At 33.0% G+C, this 26,366-nt stretch overlaps 1 protein-coding gene across 1 annotated transcript; it reads left to right on the top strand.

Moving 5' to 3' along the window:
* Nucleotides 1-433: 433 nt before the first annotated feature.
* On the top strand, nucleotides 434-21,644 carry LOC122006998 (integrin-linked protein kinase 1-like). Its single transcript, XM_042562733.1, has 11 exons — nucleotides 434-858; nucleotides 1,531-1,605; nucleotides 1,724-1,840; nucleotides 8,934-9,028; nucleotides 17,317-17,437; nucleotides 17,533-17,612; nucleotides 17,801-17,860; nucleotides 17,931-18,052; nucleotides 18,136-18,221; nucleotides 18,302-18,417; nucleotides 21,100-21,644. The coding sequence occupies exons 1-11, from the start codon at nucleotides 529-531 to the stop codon at nucleotides 21,224-21,226; spliced, it is 1,329 nt and encodes a 442-aa protein (XP_042418667.1). The 5' UTR covers nucleotides 434-528; the 3' UTR covers nucleotides 21,227-21,644.
* Nucleotides 21,645-26,366: the final 4,722 nt, after the last annotated feature.

The following is a 26,366-nucleotide window of genomic DNA, read 5'->3' as shown; positions in this document are numbered from 1 at the left end:
TTACTTTCTATTCCAGTTTAACTATTTTTTTATCTTGTGATATTATTTTCAAAATTTATATTTTTTAAGATATTATATTTTATAATTTTTAAAATTTATAATTCATGTACCAAGCTTTTAATTTTGTTTGACAGAATTCAGATAACTTATTTTCTATTATATTTATTTGAAAATATATTTTTAAAATTTATTGATAAAATAAAATTGCTAGATGAACAATTTTTAAGGTTTTTGAACTATATAAAGGCATATTCGACTTTCCAAAAAAAAAAACCCATTTAATTTTTTATTTGTAATTTCCGGAGGATTATTTTTATCAATATTCTGAATACAAATCACAGCTGTGTAACTATTTATGGACTATTTTCTTATAATCAACGTCTTTATGTTCAATTAATTTAGAATTAATAAATAATCCTTTTTAGCAGATGCTGCCCATTAACGAACGGTCCCAGGCGACGGATCCGTTTTTCCCCAAATTAGAAGGGAAGAGCGTCGACGATCCCGATCCCAAGGTCAAGGAGGCCGATGAATAACGACGAAGCGAACGCAGCCGCTGGCGATGGCTCCGGAGGCAGCTCCGGCGAGGGGGCCTCGTCGTCTCCGCCGAGGGTCTCCGAGAAGCGGAAAGAAAAGGCGCGAGTTAGCCGCACGTCGTTGATTCTGTGGCACGCACACCAGAACGACGTCTCGGCCGTCCGCAAGCTCCTTGAGGAGGACCGCAGCCTCGTCAACGCCCTTGACTACGACAGACGGACTCCGCTCCACGTTGCGGCGCTCCAAGACCGGATCGATGTAGCCAAGTGCCTCCTCGAGTACGGTGCCGACGTCAATGCCCAGGACCGGTGGAACAATACGGTGAGCCGCGTCTTTTGCCCTTTTCAGCACCGGTTCGTTGGATCTTGGTTTGGATTTTTATCTCTGTTACCAAATCACGATATATATATCTTTTTCTGATATGGATTAGCTCTTCGTTGCGATATGCTGAATTCAATTAGTCGAGTTATGTGGATTTCCTTATCTTTCTTTCGTTACATAAATGGGATCCATCAAGCGAAGGATATCTTGTGTGGAGTGTGATCAGAGAAGAATAGAAAAAAGATGTCCAAGTACTTTTCAGATAATTCGATTGGTTGAATAACGTTTTCTTTCGTCATTACGCATTTTTTATATTTTTAATATTTTGAAATATTTATTGTGTTAATTGGGCCATTTTAAAGGAATGCCTGACTTTGATATTGTTTTGATTAATGGAGAAAGAAAAAGATGAGTACCTGGAATTCTTGAATGCGACAATACTCCTGTGAAAGTTTTTTTTAATGATCCTACATAGGATAGATGTCTCTTTATGATCATTTCACTCATATGACCACTTTTTACATGCTTGAATTCACTGTGCACAGCTATATTTGCTTATTTCTTTCACATATTTGAGGATACTGCTTTGTTTGCTTTATTTTTTAGTTGATATTTTTGGACAATACGCATCTTTATTTAATTGTTCATGAACTTTTTTTTTTTTTTTGACAGCCACTGGCTGATGCAGAAGGAGCTAAGAAGGAGGCCATGATCCATCTGCTAAAGTCAAATGGAGGCTTGTCTTTTGTGAGTTTACTGCCCTGATACTGCAGACAGCACACTGTAACATACTTTAGCACACTTTTGATTGTCAGATCTCTTCATTTTTCTAACGAAAAACTACTTTTCTATGTTCACTTTGCAGGGACAAGATGGAAGTCATTTTGAAGCAAAGTCAGTTCCTCCCCCACTTCCTAACAAGTGTGACTGGGAAATTGACCCATCAGAGTTGGATTTTACAACCGCAGCACTAATTGGCAAGGTTGTTCTTCCTTTTTTTTTCTCCCTTTTGCAAACATCATGGCATTTCATATTACCTCATAGCCTAGGCAGATGGGGCTGATGCCAAAAGATTTGTAGTATTTATGTTTCACATTATTCTTAAGAGAGAACTGGTAGTTGGAGTTTGGATAAGCAAAGTTATATGTTTGTCAGTTCATTATGCTTTTCAGTAGCAGGTGTTGATATAATTATAACTCAAATGCCTGAGCTGTGCCATAACTTAAGTTTTGTGCTTTAGGGATGGATCCACTTTTATGAAAATTTATTTTCATAAACGTTAGAACTTGCTGTTAAGTTACTTTTATTATTCTTGGTCTCAGGTGCTAACCATGTACTTGTCCCACTAATTTACTTATTTGGAGAAAACAATATCTGAGCTTTAGAATTCCAAGAATTTGTTAGACCTTTGGCAACATGCTGGTGAATTTTAATATTTTTGCAGATACCACTGGAACTATACTTATTTATGACATAGATGTTTGCAGCAATCTTAACTTCTTATATCTGGTAGTTAGATAAGATAAATTTAGAGGCATGGTACTTTTTCATTTATAGCAATAAACATAGAAGTTCAATTCAAAAGGGATAAGTTTTAATCAAACTATATATTTAATCTATCTAGTGTTAGACATGAGTAACAAGAAAAAAATTCAAAAAGATGAATGAAATTTGCCATGAATATTCTTCTTGTCAAGTAAATTCCCCATTGATGATCCTTGAAAATTAAAATTGTATTAACTCACAAAAATCATATTGTACAAGCCTACTTATAGATGATACTAGAGATGCAAACGAATTGCGCTGACTTGTGAACTTTTCAAGTAGGCTCAAAAAATATTTGATTTGTATTTGAAATTATTAAATTCAAGCCTACATCGAACATGTTCAATAATTTTTGAGCCAAATTCGAGCCCATAATATTTTATTCAATTGTTCATGAACCGCTTGCAAACTCTTATATATTATTTTTTATTATATTACACAATAAACATATTTTTAAATCTGTTGTATACAACTTTGGTTCGAATATGCTCAAATTAAGCTTCGAATAACTTCACTTGAACTCCAATTTGAGCCATTGCAAGCTATAGTGCGATTCTGCTCGAATCAAGGTTTGAACAACTCGAATTGAATTTGAGTTTCAATTTTATTTCAAACCGAGTAATTATTTGTATTTTAGAACTTCCAATCAATTTGGTTTGTTTGCACCCTAGATGATATCACACACACTGACATATATAATTAGTTAATTAATAGTTGTAGTTATATAAGGAAGCAAGAATATTCTATAATATTTTACACTCCCCCTTATGCTGTTGAATAAATGTATCTAGGACTTTAAATCTTTAAGGGTGCATTTGGTTCAAGTTATCATGTATAACCTTGGTTATGTGATTAGTAATCACATAACCAAGGTTATGGGGAATAAAACATAACCAAATGTTATTTGGTTCAACCTAGGTAATGCAACAAAAATTTGTTTGTTTGAAGGTTTTAATGAATAACCTACTTTAATATTTTACTATATTACCCTTAGTTACAAAACCAACCATATATTATTATTATTATTATTTTTAAACTCTACGTTTTTTTTTTCTTTTTTCTTTTTCACATTTTTCTTTATTTTTATGTGTATTTTTTAAAGTTTTTAAATTTTTTTTTACGTTTTTTTATTTTTATTTTTATTTTTATTTTTTTACGTTTTTTTTTTCTATTTTTTAATTATTTTTTTATGTTTTTTCTATTTTTTATTTATATATATATATAAATTATTTTTTTACGTTTTCTTATGATTTTTTATGTTTTTTTATTTTTATATTTTTCTATTTTTCTATTTTTATTTCTTTTTAAATTTTTTTTCCTATTTTTTAAATTTTTATTTTTTTTACATTTTTTATTTTTTAAAAGTTTTTTATTTTATTTTTTTATATTTTATATTTTTTCTTTACATTTTTCTTTTTTATCACATTTTTTTTTTATTCGAGGGTTTTTTGGGTAAAAAAATTTGGTTAACCTTGGAATCAAGAAAAATCTTAGTTTTCTGAGGTTTTCCAATTCTGTGTTGCATGCTCCTTTTGCTGACGTGTCGGGTATGGAACATTACTCGGGAATCATCGATTACCTAAACCAAACAGGATTTTCGTTGATAACTTTGGATGAATAACCAAGGTTATCAAGGATAACCCCCAACCAAACGCACCCTTGGTAGAGCTTTAGTGAGGATGACTGCTCTTTGAAGACTAGTTGGCTGATGCAGTAGCTTATTATTCCCTCTTCTTTCTTTTCCTTTATTTATGAAGTGGCGATTAATCTTCATAGGTTCATAGGTTCTTTAATATTTTCATAGGTTCATAAGTTATTTATGAAGTGGTGTTTCGTTCTATAATGATGAACCATGTTCTTTGCAATACTAATAGTTGATTGAGTATTGCAGATTATTTTCATAGGTTCTTTAATAACGATTCTTAATTCCTTTTGAGTCTTTGTAGCCACATCCATTCACATATATCGTGTGTTATTGCTTTAAATTTGGCTTCTGTACTGCTTCTTAACACAACAGACTATTACTTGCTATGTCATGTAATTAAGTTTCTCTATATACATGTTCAGTAGCTGGTGTTAGGTTTTTAAATATCTCAGGATTGTATAGAGTGCCTCCATATGCTCTTCATTTGGATTGTTTATGAATTGACTCACCATGCTAACCAAGTAGCCAATGTCAAGTTTTATGTGCGATAAGTATATGAGTTTGGCTCATGTATATGAGTTTGCCCATGAGCCGTGCCTTTATCAACTGGTGCACAATCTTCTTTGGCTCTTAGTTTGATTGCTGAGTCTATGGAATTGTTTGTTGGCTTTCATTTGAGCATTCTTGTTTCTTTCAAAACGTCCAGAATATATTTTGTTTAGAGATTCAGATTCCTGTGTTTGGCATAGCTATTTCCATTCAAAGAAAATATTTGAGGCTTTCCAATTTTTTGTTTTTGAATTATTTGGCAGTAGGCTCTTGAGTGTACTTATCTCTTGCATATGATCTTTTGTTTGAATACTGTCATCTATGTATACAATAAGGATGATAATTCTCCCTCGAGGTGAACATTTAACAAAGAGGGCGTGATCTGTCGGAAATCATAGATAACCATACTGCTTGGTCACTCTAGTAAATTTGTCAAACAAAGTTCTTGGGGATTGTTTGAGTTCATATAATGATCATTTCAACATACAAGCTTTGTTGATTATGGCTTATGACTCAAATTCAAGAGGGATGCTCATGTAAACTTCTCCTATTAGGTCTCTATTGAGAAAACTGTTTTTGACATTTAATTGATAAAGTGATCCGTCTAGATTTGCAATCATAGATAAGAGAATTCAAACTATGTTCAATTTGGCTACAATGAAAGTTGTTTCGTAATCGATTTCATAGGATTGTGTGAATCATTTTGCAATGAGTTGGGCCTTGAGTCGATCAATACTTTCATCTTATCTTCTCTCTATTTAATTGTTAAGATGAATTTGCAACCTATAGGACGTTTTTTAGGTGGTAGTAGTAGTTGAGTGATCATCCATGTTCTATTCTTCTCTAGTGCTTGGATCTCTTCTTTAATGGCAACCAACAACCTTCCTTTTCAATATTGTGAGAACTTCCTGTTTGGATTTAAGAATCTATATTTGATCTAGACTTGCCACAAAAGCACTATACTTATTAGATTGTCCCCTTGTATGACACAAAGTTATAGATTGGATGTTTTGTGTCTCTAACACCCTTTGTTTTAACTCCCTTTATTTTTGCAACAGGAAGATCACAATCTTTGGAAGACTTGGGTTTAAAATTACCTTGTGGATCTTTTGATCTTGGGTCCGGTTCCAATTCTTGGATATGCTCAAGGAGTACTTGGTGCTCTATCTCCCTTTGGTTCTTTTCCCTCCTAAGACATGCGAGAAGACATTTGTTGTTTTTGGATTGATTGGTGTCTAAGGAACAAAGGCTAAAAAGACTTGGGGATTTTGTTTAGTTAAATAACAGTTGGAGAAGAGGAAGTGTTTGGGGAAAGAAGTATTTGGAGGTTCGGGTATTTATGCAGGTGAGTGGTATGGAACCATGGGTTTTTTTGGTGAGTAGGGACATTTTTTATTTAGTATTAACCGGATTTGATAGGGTGTGAGGAATATATAGGTTATTGATCTCCGTATTGATGTCCTGAAGCTGATATTCTTGTATGAAATTATTCTCTCATGAATATTAGATTTTGGGTAATATGGCTGATGCTAAAAAAAATGTAACATCCATAGAGCTATATATTTTTTTTTTGTAATTGGAGAATAACATTTTTACCATTTTGGATAGGAAGAATATCCTATGAAGATACACTTAATGACTTTGAAATGAGTTTTCCTTGGTATTGGCTATGAATTAGGATAAAAATGGAGCAATCAAACAACTTGATAGGGATGAAAGATATGAGATGTGTGGCTGGGTGTGTTTTAAGAAGGATCTAAAATGGGTCTATAATTTTAGAACTCGAAAAGGCATTCTATTTATGAAGTAGGTTGCGATGGGTATGACTTCCCCCAATATTGTTTTGGTACATGTGTAGAGAACATGAGAGATCAAACTATTTCTATGAGATGTTTGATTTTACCTTCTGCTGACCATTTTGTTCAGCTGCGTTAGCTTAGATGAACAATTCTTGAGATATATAAAATATGGATAATGCTAGCATTATTCCCTTTCGAAAAAATAGAAATTGCATTTTGACTTATAAACACTAAACAACTGGTATCAAGCAGATAGAGCCTCGGGTATTCTTTAGCATTGCTAATCATGTTTCCTAAATTTAAGACCTCAAATTCACAAGAATTTAGAGAAAAATTAGTGACAAAATTGTGATCATGAGTGCGTCTACTAAGTGGTAGTAAATTATAGTTTAATTGAGGCACTAAAAGAACTAAGTTGAGTGTTTTAGGTATTTTGAATTGGAAAGTGATCAGTTTGCTATGCTATACTGATTGATATGTTCTTATGGTATAGGCTGAAATTTGTTGGAGTCTCTCTATCTCCAGTCATGTGGTTTGAAGATCTTGAATGTACAATCCATGAATTCAATTTATCATTTCTAACTCTCAAGACACTTGTAAAATTAACTTTTTGCGTTAAAGATCTGGTCTCGATTGTGATCTACAATCCATGAATTCAATTTATCATTTCTAACTCTCAAGACACTTGTAAAATTAACTTTTTGCGTTAAAGATCTGGTCTCAATTGTGATCTACAATCCATGAATTCAATTTATCATTTCTAACTCTCAAGACACTTATAAAATTAACTTTTTGTGTTAAAGATCTGGTCTTGATTGTGATAATATAATTGACTTCTTGTGATTGCTTGATCAATTGCTTCAAAATCTCCCGCTATAGTTTGCTAAAAGGATTGGACTCGACAAACAAAAAATTTCTCTGATTGCGATGTTGCCTCAGTTTTGTAGGCATGAGGGCTTCCAATTGCTGGTTTCTCATGAATCTTTCAGCTTGTTTCATTGGTGTGACTAAGCTTGTGGCAATATCAACAATATGAGCATTGCCTCTGCTCATTGCCATTGCCTCTGCTCATTGCCATTGCCTTGATTCTGAGGCCCATGAGCAGTTAGAGCAGAATTGTTCACTTGATGTGTAGTTGCTGGAGTCCCTAACATCACTTTTTTCCTGCTTTCTTCTTTCTGAATCTTTGAAAAAGCATCTTGAAGGTTGAGTTATGACCTCATGCCTTAAATTATTCCTCGGGATTTATCAAGGTTTTTGTTGAGCTTGAATAGAATTTGGACATCCGTTTCTTTTCAACAATTTTCCTATATTTGACTCTGGATTTAGCACAATTCCTTGAATGTTCTTTGCACATATCAACTTGTTGCCAATAATGTGAGAACATTAGGTCACCGTCAAATCTTCTTGTTTCAAATCATGTAGAATTATTTTGTATTTTGAACATTGTTTCTCAGATTTCTCTCACCGTCCCATATAGAAAAATCTTTTCTTATATCTCATTGTTTGTGGAATTAATTAATCACAACATTATGATTGTCAACTTCTAAATCTTGTGTCGTCTACCTTTGGAAGGGCTGTGCCTCAGATAAATAATTGTGCTTTCATTTGCCACATATGAACATCATCATCGATTGGGATCATTAAAGATAATTGTGCCCATTGAGTTTGTGTTTTGTAATGAGGATTTGACTGCAGTTTGATATTCCACTAGCGTTGAAGACAATGAAATTTTGATGAGAGATGATGTCAGATGTTGTGGAGGAACTAAATTTTTCTGTGGCGATTCTGAATTTTGATGTTGATGTTGTGACGGCAGATGTTGTGGAGTAGGGAACAGATGCTTGCAATGATAACAAGCAAGGATTATCAACGTCCATCAACAACGGAAGACGAGGTCAATGTTCACAGTTGTTCAATGTCTAAGACGAGAGATGACTAGGGTTTGGAGAGATGGCTAGGATTGATATGTTTATATGTTAAGTAAATGCCCTGTTGATGTTTTATCTGTTTATATGTCAAAAGAGAGTTTTCATGCTTTGTCCATAGGTGTTCAATGTGTTTGCACGCTAGAACTTCACACAAGCTTTCTGATTGAATGTTTCCACAGGCATAGTTTAAAAGCTCCATACCAGCTCTTCTCGAGTTTGTGCTTACTGTTGCTTCCTAGCACACATTAGCCTTGGTTTGGAATTATGGATTTGAATGAGACAGGCTGGTTGAAATTTCTTAGTGATGCATCTTAGTTTTCAAATTCTTTAAAAAGTGTCCATTTTTTAGTATTGAGTAATAACAGTGGTTAATGTTGCGAGTAGGATCAATCTATGCCACCGTCCTTTCCAGAATGATGCTTCTTCCTTTTCATTATTGTTCGACTTGTTACATGTCTATTCATAGCAGTTTTGACTCAAACTAATTTTCAGATTTAATTTGAAGTTCAGTTAGGAAGTTTGGTGTTTGATGTTAAATTCTTCTGGTATTTGCATCCTACTGGTTATATCCAAGTCTCACTAAAATGTTGTAGCTCATGATTGCAGGGTTCATTTGGTGAAATCATAAAAGCCTATTGGCGTGGAACACCTGTGGCAGTCAAACGTATTCTTCCTTCTTTGTCAGATGACAGATTGGTGGTGTAAGATCCTAATGTTGTTCTATCTTCTAGAATTTGTAATTTTTGCTCTATTATTTATTGCAGAATTTTGAGCTTCTTATATGTTTGGAAATTAAATGATTATGTACCTTCAAAATTGAAACCCTTTGGGGAAAAAATTAATCTAAAATTGGTTTTCAATAGCTCATTATTTTTTTTGTGAACTACTTTTTCGACATGAAGGAATTTCCTTCACCTGCATTGTTTAGTTAAGACCACGTATATTATCCTCTGTTAATTCTCTGTACGATTTCTTCCACTCATGAATTGCAATAATTATGCTGTTATGTCAATTGGCAAGAGCGTCTTATATGCTATTAGTTAGCATATAATATATGACACGTATGCTTAATCTCACATAAGTTGTCACATCCTTACACGCCCACTATTAAGTACCTTAGAATATCACAACAATTATCATCCATATAAAAAATTGACGACATTGAGAGAAAAAAATAAAAACATCAATTGACATATTTCCCACATTTTCTTACAATTTCTAAAATATGCCATAATGACCTTTATTACAACTATAAAAAAATACTTTTAAGGGAATAGAGGTAAGCAACCATGTCTAAAGGTCCTTGAACTTTTCCCAATAGGTTTGCTAAAAGAATAAAAGAACTACATGAAACTAGTAGGGTAGTACTACCACCGTTTTTCTGATAGGTTTGCTTGACCAATTATTTGGATATGAAATAATAACAACAACCAAGCCTTATCCCACTAGGTGGAGTTGACTATATGAATCCTTCTATGCCATTGAATCCTTTTTTGATTTTCCTCTTTCTCGTTTGATATGCGTGTTTGTCATAGTTTCACATCGCCTAATTGAAGCATTTATTGGTCGTCTAAGTACATGCCTGTACCATCTTAAACGTGTCTCATAGGGTATGTTTAGTTCAAGTTATCTAACCTTTGTAATGTGATTACTAGACAATCACATAACCAAGGTTATGAGGAATAAAATATAACCAAATGTTATTTGGTTCAACCTAGGTAATGCAACAAAAACTTGTTTGTTTGAAGGTTTTAATGAATAACCTAGTTTAATATTTTACTATATTACCTTTAGTTACAAAACCAATTTACTTTTTTCTTCTTCTATTTTTTTTTATTTTTTTATGTTTTTTTATTTTTTACATTTTTTTTATTTTTTACATTTTTTATGATTTTTCTATTTTTATTTTTTATATTTTATATTTTTTAATTTTTATTTTTATTTTTATTTTTATTTTTATTTTACATTTTTTATTATTTTTATATGTTTTTTTACATTTTTTTTATTATTTTATGTTTTTATATTTTTTTTTTCATTTTTTATATTTTTACGTCTTTTTTTTAAAGTTGTTTTTATTTTATTTTTTATATTTTATATTTTTCTTTATGTTTTTCTTTTTTTATCACAGTTTTCTCTTATCCGAGGATATTTTAGGTAAAAAAAATTCGTTAACCCTGGAATCAAGAAAAATCTCAGTTTTCCGAGGTTTTTCGATTCCGAGTTGCATGCCCCTTTTGCTAATGTGTCGGGCATGGAATATTACTCGGGAATCATCAATTACCTAAACCAAACAAGGTTTTCGTTGATAACCTTGGATGGATAACCAATGTTATCAAGGATAACCCCCAACCAAACGCACCCTTAGAGTTTTTTCTCAATAGATGTAATTCCGACTTTCTCTCTAATGCTCTTATTTCTTATTCTGTCCATTTTCGTATGTTTATACATCCACCTTAACATCCTCATCTTTGTAATTCTCATCTTCTGCGTATGTCCAACATTCAGCTCCGTATAACATAGCAGGTCTAACTGCGGTTTTGTAGAGTTTTTCTTTAAGTTTTAGATGTACTTTACGGTCACATAAAACACCCGATGCTCTCCTCCATTTCAACTATCCTACTTATATTGAAAAAAATATATTATAGTAGTAGGTCAACACAACTGCTAAGTTGCGTTTCCTTGGGCCAATGTGAAAGAGTTAACAATATAATTACAAATAAGTAAAGATTTATATGAAGGGTAAAAGATGCAAGCAAAATGTTGTATCACATCATAACAAAAGCATAGAATACGTACACATCATGAATCATAATGAGTGTCTAATGAAATTTCCATACTCCCTCATACGGTGTACATTCGTACCACTGTGCCATGAGTTCACCATTACCCTTGCAAGAACAATGAACTTCATCACCCTGTCTAACAACTCAAATCCTAAAAGACCATCACATGACATACACCTACTAGTACTGATCTCGGACAAAGTGTCTATGCATGTAAGACAAAGAATAGAACAATAACAACCCATTCTTATCCCACTAGATGGGATTGAAAGGATATAGACCATCACATGACATACACCTACTAGTATTGATCTCGGACAAAGTGTCTATGCATGCAAGACAAAGAATAGAACAATAACAACCCATTCTTATCCCATTAGATGGGATTGAAAGGATATATAAACAATATGAAAAAAAGAAATTATTATTGTGTTAAAACAATCAATTGAATAAATCTTCTTTGACTTTTCTAAGCTTCATATTCCTACAGGAACATTATTTTACCCCTATTTAATGAATTAATATTAAATAAAAAAATTAAAAACATCAGTTTAATAAACTGGAAATTTTAGTTCTAATTTAACCAAACATCCTAATTATAAATTAATCAAAACTTTTTTTTAAAAGCTATTAAACTTTTCTAAATTATTCAGAAACCTTGATTTAATAAATCTAATAAGCTTTAGTTTGGTTAAACCACTAACTTTTAATTAATTTGAACAGAACGTTATTTTATTAAACAAGTAAACGTGGATCTAATTTAATCAGAAACCTTAGTTTAATTAATCTAGTAAACCTTAGTTTTATTAAACCAGCAAACTTATTGTTGATTTGAACAGAACTTTGTTTTATTAACACAATAAACTTTATGTATCAGAAATTTTGATCTAATTAAACTAAAAATTTAAATTTAGTAATTATTCATAATTTTAATTTAACCAAATTAGAAAATTTAGGTTACTGATTAAACAACATCTTAGTTTTTATTAAACTAGAAAACTTATGCTTGTTAATTAACTAAAATCTTAATTAAATTAGAAATTCAAGTAGTGATTAAGTTAACAATTATATAAAATTTTTCAGATAAATTTAAGTTTGTGTATTGATAATCAATTAATTTGTGAAACTATTTGACAACAAATAATATTATACAATTAGATTGTATATTGAATTAAACATCTACCAGAACTATAGTATTGAACAACTAAATTTTTTTGACCTGTGATTTATCTCCCTTCACATAATTTGGGGATGAACTGAGGGATGTTTGGGGTGAACATAATCACCTTTTGCTATAATGAACAAATAAATTTTATCAAAAATTAAAAATTAAAGAAAATTAGATTATAAATCAAAGAGGATCCAAAATTTCAAATATTTAGATAATTTAATCAATCAGTTTGAATTACTAATTAGATTATCAATATCAAATACTAGAGTTAATTTTATATATAGAATTTATTATCTAAGCTTATCACACGTGAAAAAAAGAATTAAATACTTTATCAACAAATGTGAATAATAAATTAATTTTAATCAATTTAACTATATTTATACAAAATCAAAGTTCATAAATTTGAATCATCAACTATATGTTCATTCAACTAAGTAAAAGATATGCAAGGCAATGGTGCAACGACATAACATCTACTCAGTTTCCCAGGCATTTAAGGATTGAGTCTAGTTCGGCAAATTAACAAATAAATTTTCCTTAATGGGCAGTAGACCTAAGAACTCTAGGCTGATTGACCGTTCACTACGACGCTTCCCGATTTACCCTGGTGGTCGGTGTAAACTTCTGTGGGGCCGTGCCAGTCACTCAAGGATTAATTGGTGTAAGTTGGATACCTGGTGAAATATACGATGACTCTAATACGGCATGTGATAAGATGATTTTAAAGTTGAAAATAGTAGCTAAGAGTGTACTCGGTGAGTCAAAGAGACATGCACCACTAATAGTGGTGGAATGAGAAAGTATAAGAGAAAGTGAAGGAAAAATGAATAATTTATAAGAAATTATATATTTGTAAGAACGAGAAAATTTTTAAATAATATACAATAGCCAAGAAAGAGGTTAAAAAGTAGTGAATGAAGTAAAAAATGAAACTTTTAAATGATTATATCAAAAATTGGATACAACAGAAGGAGGAAGAGACATTTATAAAATAACTAAAGTGAGAGAAGGGAGGACAAGGAATTTTATCCAACTAAAATGTATTAAAGATGAATTGAATAGGGTACTAGTAAACGATGGAGAAATAAAAAAGCGGTGGAATAGATATTTTTATCAACTTTTTAATGAAGGTTTAGGAGACCAATAATTTAAGTAGGTCAAATGAGTATAGAAATTTAAATTTTTATTGTAGAATTCAAACTTCAAAAGTAGAACAAACTTTAAATGAGATGCACAATGGAAAAGCCGTTGGCTGTGATGATATTCTGATAGAGGTATGAAAGTACCTAGGAAAATAAGGTATTGAATGACTTATAAAATTATTTAATATGATATTGAAAATAAAAAAAAATCTAATCAATGGACGATAAATACTCCACTTCTTTATATAATAACAAGGGAGACGTACAAAATTGTACACAAACTATAGGGGTATTAAATTATTGAGTTATACCACGAAATTTTGGAAAGAGTAATAGAAAAAAATTAAGGAAGGAGACCATGGTGACCTTAAATCAATTTGGGTTCATATAATAGAAGCTATACATCTTCTTAGACAATTAATTGAAAGATATCGAAAGCAAAAATAAGATCTATACATGATATTCATTGACTTAGAAAAACTTATGATAGAATTCAAGAGAAATTTTATAGAGAATTCTAGAAAAGAGAGGTGTTAGCGTGACATATATTGAACTAATTAAGGATATGTATAAGGATATAACAACCAGAATAAAGACTTCAGGCAGAGTAACTGAAGCATTTCCAATAAAGATAGGGTTACACCAAGGATTAGCTCTAAGTCCATATCTTTTTACACTAATTATGGACGAACTCGCTACACACATTCAAGACACAATACCGTGGTGCATGTTGTAACCGTAAAGTACCTCTAAAACTTAAAGGAATGTTCTACAAAATCGCAGTTAGACCTATTATGTTATATGAAGCTGAATGTTGGGCTATGACTTGAGCACATGAGTAGAAGATAAGAGTTGCAAAGATGAGGATGTTAAGATGGATATGTGGACATACGAGGATGGATATAATAAGAAATGAGAGCGTTAGAGAGAAAGTCGGAGTTGCATCTATTTAGGGAAAACTCCGAGAGACACGTTTAAGATAGTACGAGCATGCACTTAAACGACCAATAAATGTTTCAGTTAGGCGATGTGAAACTATGACAAACATGCATATTAAACTAGGAAGAGGAAGACGAAAAAAAGACTTGGTTAACAACAATAAAATAAGATAAAATTTATTTAAGTATAGATGATGATATAGTAGGAGATAGAGCTCAATGGCGTAAAAGGATCTATATAACCGACCCCACCTAGTGGGATAAGGTTTGATTGTTGTTGTAAAAGATATGAATATTAAGTTGAACATAAAATAAAAGAGGATGTCAATAGATTTTAAAAAATGATAATCTTAGATAGCCTCATTAACTATTCTTGGGTAACCGCCATCGACCCCCCACCAGCCACTAGGGTAAATCAGGAAGCACACATGGCGGCCCGTCCAGAAGCTCAGCATGCTTTGATTGCGCCCCTCCATCTGGAGGAAATGTCAATAGATTTTAAGAACTATCAAATTATGACACAAAGAAAGATAATTAGTGTCCGGAGGAAATGTCAATAGATTTTAAGAACTATCAAATTATGACACAAAGAAAGATAATTAGTTGAGTACACGTTTTTGTTTTTTTGAAATTTTAGAATTAATAAAATAGGAGAAACTAGCCATTCCTAAAACAATCTTTATCCTTTTAAATTCAAAATTTAAATTAGACAAGTAGATTTATGAAACATTCATACTGACAAGGATTTGTATTAATTTGAATTTAATAATTCTTGTTACTTATACAAAACAAATTCTTATCCTTTAATTATTACTAAAATTGTCACAGAAATGGTAAATGCTAGTTGAGTTGATCTCTAACTAACTTAAATGAGTTTTCTACCATTTATATGGGTTTAGCATTATGAAATCTAGTATGAATCACATTTCTTATCAAGTTATGTCTTATTCTAGCTATTAGGGACACCGATATTTAGGCTTGGTGAGGAGTTCTTGTTAGTGCAATTGTGCCCCAGGTGGTCAAATTCGACCAATTGATTGATATTAAGGAGATTAAGATATTGGTTAGATTATTGGTGCAATCATGCTCGAATGGTCATAGTTGGTCAAGTAGTTTTTATGTTTGAAAGGTTTAAATTAAGATAATGTGATTTTTAAAGTAGGTTAAGGTTGACAAGATACTTGACAATTGGAGAACTTCAACAAGTGTTGACATCTAAGAATTCCAACACGTGTTGGTAAAAGTGAAGTCCAAATAGGTCAAGAATGAATTCTTATTTGGCAGTTGGATAAGTACAAGTAGACCGATAAGTACAAGTAGACCGATAGTGACTTGATACTTGATAGATGGAAGTCCAAGCAGGTCAAGGGTGACCGACCATATGCTTGGTGGATGAAATCTTGCTAGGTCAATATTGATAGGACATTAGGCAAACATGGAAAACTCGAAAGCAAGGCTTCTTGGCAGAGGAAGACCTAGTGGCTCCTCTTGGCCAATGAGGAAGTCCCGGAGGGGAGATCTTTTACCAAGTTGCGGAAGTCTTGGAGTGAACTCTTGGCAAGGAAAATCTAAGGTGAGTTGAGAGTGTATAGGTGATTTGTACTTTGGGTTTTAAGCAAACTATGATTTTGGCGATGACTCAACATTAGATTGGTTGTATTCGGTGATTTAGTTGACTTAATCTGATTTTAGTCAACTGGGGTAAATTGACTAGGCACTCAACTCAGAATGATTTGCTCATGAATAAAATGATTTTGTTCAGTGCCGATTAGAAAGTTGACTAATATTTTTAAAAGGAAATCATTGATTTGACAGAGAAGGCAGACATTGTCAGATAGGTTACATGACCAAGTAGGTCACTCAAGTGGGAAGAGTGGGAATAGTAGTCGCGGTATTTGTTGTTAAGTAGAAGGTTATGCTGATAGATACGCTGCTAGGCAGAAGCTTATGCTATCACAAAATTCAACTGAATAAGTCTGGGTTGAACCAGAACAATATATTGTAGGCAGAACTTAGACTATAGATAAAAAGGCAAAGGAAGTTTGCCAAAGTTAATAAATGTTAGTGACAGTGAATAAATAATGGCAAGAAGGCTTTGGAAAAAGTCCTAAGAAGAGCTCCATGCTTGTATTGCTTTCTTTATTATATTGTATTTATTTTATTTACATGTTTAGTCTCCTTATTTTAAGAATTTCTTTGCCTTCCAAAAGAAATTAGGAAGGAGAAAGATAGTGGGATTCAAGGGGTGACTCACCGAACAAGTCATAGGCTATGCAACTAACTAACCAAGCAAGGACTTGAGTTGAGAGATTGCAATTTCACATCATAGCTATTGACCGTTCCTCTAGCCGGTTCATCAATCTTAATAGTTTCAACAAATCTTTAATAGGGGATTTTGTGTCTCACTTTGATTAGGAATTTGAGAGATTTTTATGGCTAAGCTACCACATAATTGTTGTATGGTAAACACATAAAGCCATGACACTGAGTCTTCAATGAAGGGGAGAGATATCTTGTTAAAAATTATGTAAGTATGCAACAGTTCGTTTCTTTTCCATCCTCATCCCTCAAAAAATCTGAATAGTCTTTCTTATGCGGGTTAGGTCTTTTATTATTAATTTTTTATGTCAGAGAAACATGTTCTAGTAAAACCTGAATTTCCATACAATTGAAATTTCCATAATTGAAGTGGGTCTTCCAAAATCATCTTCATCCAACTATTTGGAGTGGATTAAGATCCATCCTCATGGTCTTGATATTTTTAATGCTAGCTGTCAAGACCTAGCACAATCCTTGACATTTTTCATCAAGAATGCAACATGATATCATTGTGCACTATCATTTTAGCAGTTTAGTGACAGTTTTCTGTTTTAATTCGACCTTATAAAAATATGTTTTGTTCTAACAATGAAAACTCTGCTAGTATCTTACAGTTCTCTTGTTATGATACAGCCAAGATTTCAGGCACGAAGTACATTTACTTGTAAAGCTACGCCATCCTAATATTGTCCAATTTCTTGGTGCTGTTACAGATAGGAAACCATTGATGTTAATCACCGAATTTTTGAGAGGGGTCTGAAAATGATTTTCGTAGCCCGTGTTTTCCCTCTCCAAAGGGACACTAAGATCATCTTGTTTGCTGAGTGAGTTTTATTGTTTTTGTCTCAGGGTGACCTTCACCAGTTTCTAGAGGATAAAGGTCCACTTGGCCCATCATTGGCCATCAACTTTGCCCTAGATATGGCCAGGTAAATCTTACTTTGCAAGTATCTACAACTCAAATCACTTCAGAGCTAAACAATTTCTAGTTTTCTCTCCAAATTCTCAGAACTATACATGATTTGAATCAAATCTTCCCCACTTGTTGATCATGCAACTTTGTAACCATACATAGTAAGTGGTAGTTGCTGATGTTTAATTTGTACCCATGAGACAGGGGCATGGCATATCTCCATAATGAACCAAATGTTATAATACATCGAGATCTAAAACCAAGGTAAGTTCACTTAATGATCATTCTGCTGTTGGAGATCTTTCAGAGGTTGATTTGCTGATTGTACTATCAGGAATGTCCTTTTGGTGAATTCAAATGCGGACCATTTGAAGGTTGGAGACTTTGGATTGAGCAAGCTAATTAGAGTAGAACACTCGCACGATGTGTACAAAATGACTGGAGAAACTGGAAGCTGTGAGTGACAAATATAGTTTATCAAATCCAACATTGACTTCACGTGATTTAGTTAACTTCTGATTCGTATTCAAACAAACCAGATAGATACATGGCTCCTGAAGTATTCAAGCATAGAAAATATGATAAGAAAGTTGATGTTTTCTCTTTTGCGATGATATTGTATGAGGTATGCATATTTTTTGAGGAACAATTTGGTGACTTTTCTACGCTTGGATGTATCCTTAAAAATTCTTGATATTTGCTCAGATGCTGGAAGGTGTCCCCCCATTTTCAGCCCATAAACCTTATGAAGCTGCCAAGCTTGTTGCAGAGGGAAAACGTCCATTGTTCCATAATAAAGGATATATTCAGGAATTGAGGGAGTAAGTGTATTGAAACTGTCTTCAATTTATTTATTTATTCTGTTTCCATTCATTTATACCTTTTCCTCACCTTTTTTTCCTAATGAAATTTTAATATTACAAATTATATTTGCATTGGATTGTACGTCTAGTAGGATAAGACTTGGTTGTTATTATTGGATTGTACACCATAGCATTGTAATGGAGGATTAAACTTGCCACAAGGGACTATCTGGATACATTTTCCTGACTTGAAACCACCACAAATTTTAAATCACCAACTGGTTGGAACAATTTGCTCTGTCATTTGATTAACAGAAAGTATATACTTATGGCCTCTAGATATACTGCTATACTTACAGGTTTTTCCTCTTTTGTTAGTACATTTAAGCACAGGATAAGACGAGGGTTTGTGGTTTTCCCTCTTCCTGTAACTACTACTAAGTCCTGTAACTACTACTAAGCACAGGATAAGGCCAAGGGTTTGTAGTTTCGACCAACTATGGTTCTCCCATTGCTTTTCAGCGGATGCTTTAGAAGATTTATGTCACTCACAATAGGATGCTTACCAAATGAACATAGTTTAGGAAAATGGACCTACTGAATGGTTAACCTCTTCAACGATTAGAGCAGGCCATATGATATTTCATCAACCTTAATTCTCTAGTTTAGCCACTTTTAGAGTGTTTACTTGGAGGGAATGGATCATGTGGCAAAAAAAAAAAAAAGGCGAAGCGCTCATCCCTAGTGCACCCGTCCTAGGATTAACACGGAGGAGGTAAATCATGATGACTGATAAGGCAAGTGGATTGGGGGTGAGTTACACGGGGTGCAGGGATTTACGCCCCGCCAGATATTCGACTCCAAGACCTCATATGGTCCACCTCAGCTATGCCCATGGGGCTGGAGGGAATGGATCATGGTGACAAAAGGCGATTCGCTCGCTCCCAACGTCTCCGTCAGCCCAACATAGAAGAGGTAAATCACGGGTGGCTACTAGCCTTGGATAGTTGAATAGTGCATGGGAGAGGGCAGGCACCAGGGCTACTAGTTGGGATTTGACCCCTGGACTTCATGGTGGCAACACCACCATGGGCTAGCCAACTGCCTATCCTGAGGGGACCCGAAGGCAATGAATCTTGAATGAGAAGGGGGAGAGGTAAAAATCTTTAAACTCGACTGTGGATCTGAGCCAAGGAGGAATACCTCAGCCTCTCCATCAAAATTAATCCGTATAAAATTGGACAGAAAGGAAGTGATAAAAGAAATTATACCCTTTCTTCAATAAACACCATTCCCATTTGCTACTAATTGCTAGTTATTGGAGATGGTCTACAATTACTGCTACTAGTTTTTGGTAGTGTGCAATCATTGAACATCGTAGGCCATTGTCACCCATTCCTACATCTCATCTTGGAATTGAGAGGAGGTTGTTGAACAGGGGTATCAATATAGATGAAGGTTTTCTTTATCTCTTACTTTCATCTTTTCATTCAAGTAAATTTGATTTTATCTTCCCATCCCTTCCCTTCCCTTCTATCCCACTCTCCCTCTTTTTCTCCGATCCTTTTTCTTCAATCTTAATACCTCCAACTAAACATAACCTTAGTTTTGGATCAGATGTAAGTTGTATGAATGCTTGAAACAAGTAAACTTGAAGGTTTAAGTGGCAATACATGCCGACAAACTCGAGCAAGGTTTTCTGCCTCATTTTGCAATCTCATGAGACTCGATGTGTTGCAGGGATAAATTTAAGTGCATTAGTGACCATCTAGAATACCGTGTGCCTTCATTCCTAGCTATCATGAAATAAAAAAGAGATTCCAAATAGAAAACTTTCTTATTAATGTTTAATTCTTTAATGAATGAAACTAGGACGAAAGTGGTAGGTTATAATATCATGATCTCTGACTCGATGCAATAGATTTGAAGAAAATAGTAAAAAATAAAATAAAATTTAGATCATGTGCTAATTTATTCTATTGGTTTAATTTAGCTTTTTAAATACTTCATTTTTTTTTTATCATATCATTCTCCAGCAAGAAGAGCTTGACTCCCTATGAGATGTCATGATATTCCTTTGGTCTTTCCTTAGAATAATATTAGAAAAAGTATGGTCATCTTTAAGCCATTAAGGAATATAGTATTCAAATATATTTTTAATTAATATTTTTTTATTATTCTAATCAATAAAATTAAAATTTATTTATTTCTCTCTCTCTCTTTCCTTTAAAAGAAACAATCCGATGGAAAACATTTTTCTTATGAAATTATTTTTTCTTCCTTTTTTCTATCCTTAACTATTTTCTTCCTTTCTAGGAAGTAAGGCCTTAGAAATGAAAGAAATTAGGAGACTTAAGATTATGACTCGTTAGTTATATTTGAACTACACACAAATTAGAAGATAAATAAAGAGACACTAATATCTTTCATATATTTTTAAAATGGGATTGAGACTTGTTAAATTGCTATAAATGGTGAAAGTTGCATAGTGTAATCTCCACTAGTGGAATCACTATACTGAAAATAAAAACTAAGCCTCACCTTGGACACAGGTATGAGCAATCCACAGAATGATTTGATCCTAGTGCTCGACTTTGTCATACCATCTGTCTTGATTGTAGTACACCAGTGTATACTCATCCATTAATGTTTACTTGAAGGGAAATAGGATACTTAATTTGGTATGTGATTTGTTTGCAGCTTGACAGTGCAATGCTGGGCTATGGATATGAATAAGAGGCCAACCTTTCTTGAGATTCTCAGGAGGCTTGAAAAGCTGAAAGAGAGCCTGCCATCAGATCACCACTGGAACATTTTCGCTCAGTAGAACACCCAAAGCTTCTTTGTTCTTTTCTATTTTGTGTTTTTGAAATCAAATCCAGTTAGAAATTTGTCGTTTTGGTGGATCATCACTGCACTCCAAAACTGCTACCAAACTCTGTTCAACGAAGAATAGATCTGCTACATAGAGTTGTTCCCCAGATTCAGGGTCTTCCATTTCCCTTCTTCCGTCTGGATGCATAAGCAGTTGCAAACATACTCTGCTTTACTCCGTCTGTCTGTCAGGAAGAAATTGTTTTCTGCAAATTGTTGTCGATTTTAGAAATTGTAGATGCAAACATCCGCTCCTTTGAGATTCTTTGTAATGCACTGTGATATGTGTGAAACCATGAATTGACCACCAAGGGATATATTTTAACAACTGGATGAGAATTTTTCTGAATGTGATGGATTGGTTTTCTAAATTTAAATGTGACTAAATGAACTGAAATATCAGAATTTTAAATTATTGGAATAATGGTAGATTTATGTTTGTATTCAAATAAGTACTTAGTGCAATGATAAATAAGTACTTACCTTATTTGACTTTAAGGAGTAAAATATTTAAGAATATGTCAAGCATCACTAAATGGTGAAATTTACTCATCAAGAAACTTAGAGGACTATAAAAGATCAAAATCTCACCCTTGTTTTTTTCTCCTGCTTCCAGTGAACTCTCTATTGTTTGGAATTTTGAAAAGAAAAAAAAACACAATGACCTTGCTAGACGACATCTCTTCTCTAATATTTCATTGTCAAATAATCATTTTTCTCCTCATTTAATCACAAACAGACATTGGAGCTTTATGCATAGAAAATATAACTATTGGAACTGGAATTTTTTCCTATTCTTCACAAATCGTTTCTTCATTTTCGACAGTATGTTAGGTTTTGAGGGAATTTGGGAAGAAGATTATTTTGAATTTTAGCATCAACATGTAGTTTTCGAGGGAGGATTTTCAACTAGCTCTGGGGTACGGTGGTAAGAGATAAGACGAGCTCTTATATAATAAGGATTTGAAACTTGTGTAGGACACCTTGCAAGTTAGCAGAATGCGAACCACTTGTGATATTGGATATCCGTTAAGATCTATTTGTGTTTTTCAAATTTACCTAAATAGTCAATAAGAAACTTCCGTGGAGAGAGAGATTTTTTTTTTTTTTTTTTTGCATAATTTAGTTATCTAGTTATTGAGAACGAGTAATCTGAGAGATGATCAATTTGATTCTATGAAAGTTTTTTATCAGCTATCAAAATAAATCATAATACAAAGATTCATCTAAACGGTCAATATTCTTAGAGTCGTTGTCCTATGAAAAATTTATTAGACGGTTAATGAAAAATTTCCACGAGATTTTCAACTGCTGTACTAGTATAACCAATATCTTTTATCAAGTACCTTAATCATTGTTTTTTATGTTAATTGTTTTGTATAATAAGTAGAGCATCATGTTGATTATCTATAATTTAGCTCGAGTACTTAATAGTTTAGGCCCACTTTAGTAATTAGACACTATGTGAAATCATCACCTTATGAAATTATTAGGCACTATATAAAGAAAATAATAAAATATAATAATTCTAGTTAATCTCATTAGCAATCTCTGAAATGATCAACCCGATCCTATAAAAATTTTTAATCGACTATCAGAATAAATCGGAAAGCGCACGATACGATGATAAAATCAATGTCATTTCTATCACCATATCGACTAAATTTTATATTTTTAAAAGTATTTGATGGAACAACCTCAATCAATTTAAGTTACAATCCATCCTATTAATTCTAAAGATAGATACGGTTTCTCTTGATTCATTTAGTAAATAAATTTAGAGCATAACTTATACAACCTTGGAACCTAACCTTTCTATTGAGATTTGAATTTTGATCATGTTATTTGTTTTCTTAAATGCTTTATCACTGGCTCACTGCACTACGCTCATGAAAGCAATTTAAATTACATTTATTGCTTCTTAATTTGGATGTTATTTTTATTGCGTATGCATTTGTTATATTTTTTTACAATGTTCTTTTCTTATAATATTAGTTCAAATTAAAAATAAAATAAAATAATTTTATTCTTACCCTGTAGAATAGGGAGTGTAGGATAGTGTTGACGAGTTGATGTCATTGGTTATAACCATGACGACAATAGTGATGTAAGACCAAGAGAGAGACAAAGGTTTAGAAATAATGCAAGATCTCTATATGTCCTCCATGGTTTTCAATCATCTTCTAATTTTAATCATCAAATTAGATTTGATTAATTGATGATGAAATTAACTAAAGAACTAACTAGCTAATGACATCTTTTCAACAAATTGGTTTTCAATATGGATTAGCTAGCGCTTCCCATATTTATTCTGATCGATGAAAATTTTTTTAGTCAGATTAATTGTCTTAGGAATTAATTGATTCGAATAACTTGATAATTAGATTAAAAATAAATAAATAATCAAGTATTAAGATTCTCAAGTAATAAGACTGTCAATCTTTTAGAATTTAACAACTATTATAAAATAATTTTTCAAACTTTTTAAAGTTTAAATTAAAAGTTAACTACCTGTTAATTAATTTGATTTTAAGATCTCACATCTTAGTTGCATAAATCTAACCTTTAATTCACAATTAATGCCATTGAATAAATTAACAAATAATTCCAACTACATTTTCTATTAATCAAAATAATTAACTCTCAATTAACTAATTAATTAAAATATTTAACCTTTAATTATAAATTTACCAATTCTTCCTCGAGCTATATTCATCTCATGCATGAAAGTTTAAGCTTTGTGTAAGCTACCAGACACAGTGAGTGTGTTTAAAGGATTAAGTACTCTTTGAACTACACGAGAACCTATAGTTCAAGAGTATAGGAAAGGATCTATAGTGATTACTTATGATTGATATAGATCAGATTAGAATATACCCCCCTAAAGACATGATCTGTATACATGTATACATATACTCTTGAATATATATCCTCTTAACACTTAATTACACACCCTCAATGATACATTTATTTCTAGCTCTCCAAACATAATGTATTAACTCTTGGGAGATTATTAGTACAATCATTTTCCGAGTCAAGATTGATCAGTTTTACTAAGTTCGAGTGGATTCGAGCTTGAGTTTTGATGTTTAGACAATATGTTATGGACAACATGCTTGGACAATATGTTGTGGGACAATATGTAAGAAAAATTCAAGTGGGTCAAGAAGGACGCACGCGTTGGCAAGGAAAGTCTGAACTGTGGTTAGGCAAAGGAAAGTCCAAATGAATAAGGGAAGATCACATGTTGGCAAGAAAAGTCCTAACTACAGTTAAACAAAGAAAAGTTCAGTGGATCAAGGAGGACCGCACGTTGATAAAGAAAGTCCAAATGGATCAAGGAGGACTGCACATTGGCAAGGAAAGTCCTAATTGAGATTAAGCAAAGGAAAGTCCAAGTAGGTCAAGGATACCATACGTTGGCAAAAAAAGTTCAAGGAGGATCGCACGAATTGGCAAAGAAAGTCCTAACTATTGTTAGACAAGCAAAGTCCAAGTGGATCAAGGAGGGTCGCACGTTGGCAAAGAAAAGCCTTAATTGTGGTTAGGCAAAGGGAAGTCCAAGTGGGTCAAGGAGACTACACGTTGGCAAGGTAAAGTCTTAATCCGCGGGATATAAATGTGACGACGAAGATTCAAATGTAACTCTTTTTTCCGATTCTTTTAGCCAATTCTCGAAGGTTCTTGTAGCAAAGTGCTGCTATATTTCCAAGCATCAAGAGGCGAACCACATCAACAAGAGATCGGAGCTAATCACCCCCCTCTAGCTCTCCGAAGTGTCCTAATATTAACAAAGACAACGCTAAATACCGAGCCTTCGTTAATACCCTATTCCCAAGGTAACTTCTCCCAAACACTCTTAGAGCTCGTCTGAAAGAGGACATTTCCTGTCGTATATGGAGCCAATATCTGACCCTCCTCCATAACTCAGCAATAGGGGGTATCTAAGAAATAGACGCTCCTGTGTTTTCAACACTTGTCAATAAAATACGCATTGCTTATCCTCCAAGTACTCTTGTTTGTCTTTAGTGTGAAGACGCCTAAAGAAATCATGACTAGACTTGTTACTTGAATTTGGTAACATGACTAGGCTGCAAGTAAGTTTTCCACACAATTCGCACCCATACCTTCTTAGGATTGGGATGTCTAAAGAAATCATATGCTCATGCCACTTCATCGTCCTGTGAGAACCATCTTGTCAGTCTTTGTCTAGCATCGACGACAAGAACCCCCTTTATCGATTTAGGTAAATAGTATTAATTTAGTCTTTAGCAAATATTAAGGAAAGTCATTATTTTAAAATGGTAGTTTTCACAAAAGCGCTTCCACAATATGGTTACCATACAATATAATCGTTAGGGCGCTAAAGGAGTAGGTGAATAACTGTTTCATTTTCTATTTTTTCGTCAATCATGCAATTTACAATTGTTAGTGCACAACAAAAATAAAATAAAACTAAAGTATAGAAAAACACATAACACTTGAATTTTTATATTGTTTGAAATCCTCATGTTTCTACCTAGCCTAAAGTCTTATCTCAAGCACTACTACTTTTCTCCTTGTTGGACACCTTGGAGAAACCTCATAAAAGCTCGCTTTCAACAAATACAAAAAGATGTTACAACTTAGTCTTTGCTTGCTTTTAGTTCACAAGCAGGAAGAACACTTACGGTAGATGGAGAGTAAAATCTATCTAGAAACTAGCAACCTGCAATCTTTTAGTTTCATCACCATTAGTTGACTATTTATACACCATCAATCGGTTGTTCTTGATATGACTAATAACCATCATTTTATCACAATATTTAGGCTTCTATATTAATATTTTTTTTATCTTCTCATGTGTTAAATTCGCGTTTATATCATATTTCACGAGTTAGATTCATTTTGGGCATTCGATGCGGCTTCTTTTATATATTTGGGGAATTATATGATAATTATTTGAATGTGATCTTTGTAGGCAATCAATAGATCATGGATTCAAGTTAGATCGAACCAAATTGAGTTTAAGGCTAAGGTTAATTGAAGAGACCTAATCTAGAGCGATTTGGACTGTTCATTTGAGACCTTGTGTAATATGAAGCATCCATCAC

The sequence above is a fragment of the Zingiber officinale genome, chromosome 7B (genome assembly GCF_018446385.1).
Source record: "Zingiber officinale cultivar Zhangliang chromosome 7B, Zo_v1.1, whole genome shotgun sequence".
Taxonomy (NCBI): Eukaryota; Viridiplantae; Streptophyta; class Magnoliopsida; order Zingiberales; family Zingiberaceae; genus Zingiber; species Zingiber officinale.
This window is presented reverse-complemented; position numbering and strand designations above follow the sequence as displayed.

Coding starts and splice junctions, on each gene's coding strand:
- LOC122006998 (XM_042562733.1), top strand. CDS start 529: ATGAATAACGACGAAGCGAACGCAGCCGCTGGCGATGGCTCCGGAGGC. Junction 17,438..17,532: donor TCACCGAATTTTTGAGAGGG/GTCTGAAAATGA, acceptor TTTTTGTCTCAG/GGTGACCTTCACCAGTTTCT. Junction 17,613..17,800: donor TTTGCCCTAGATATGGCCAG/GTAAATCTTACT, acceptor CCCATGAGACAG/GGGCATGGCATATCTCCATA.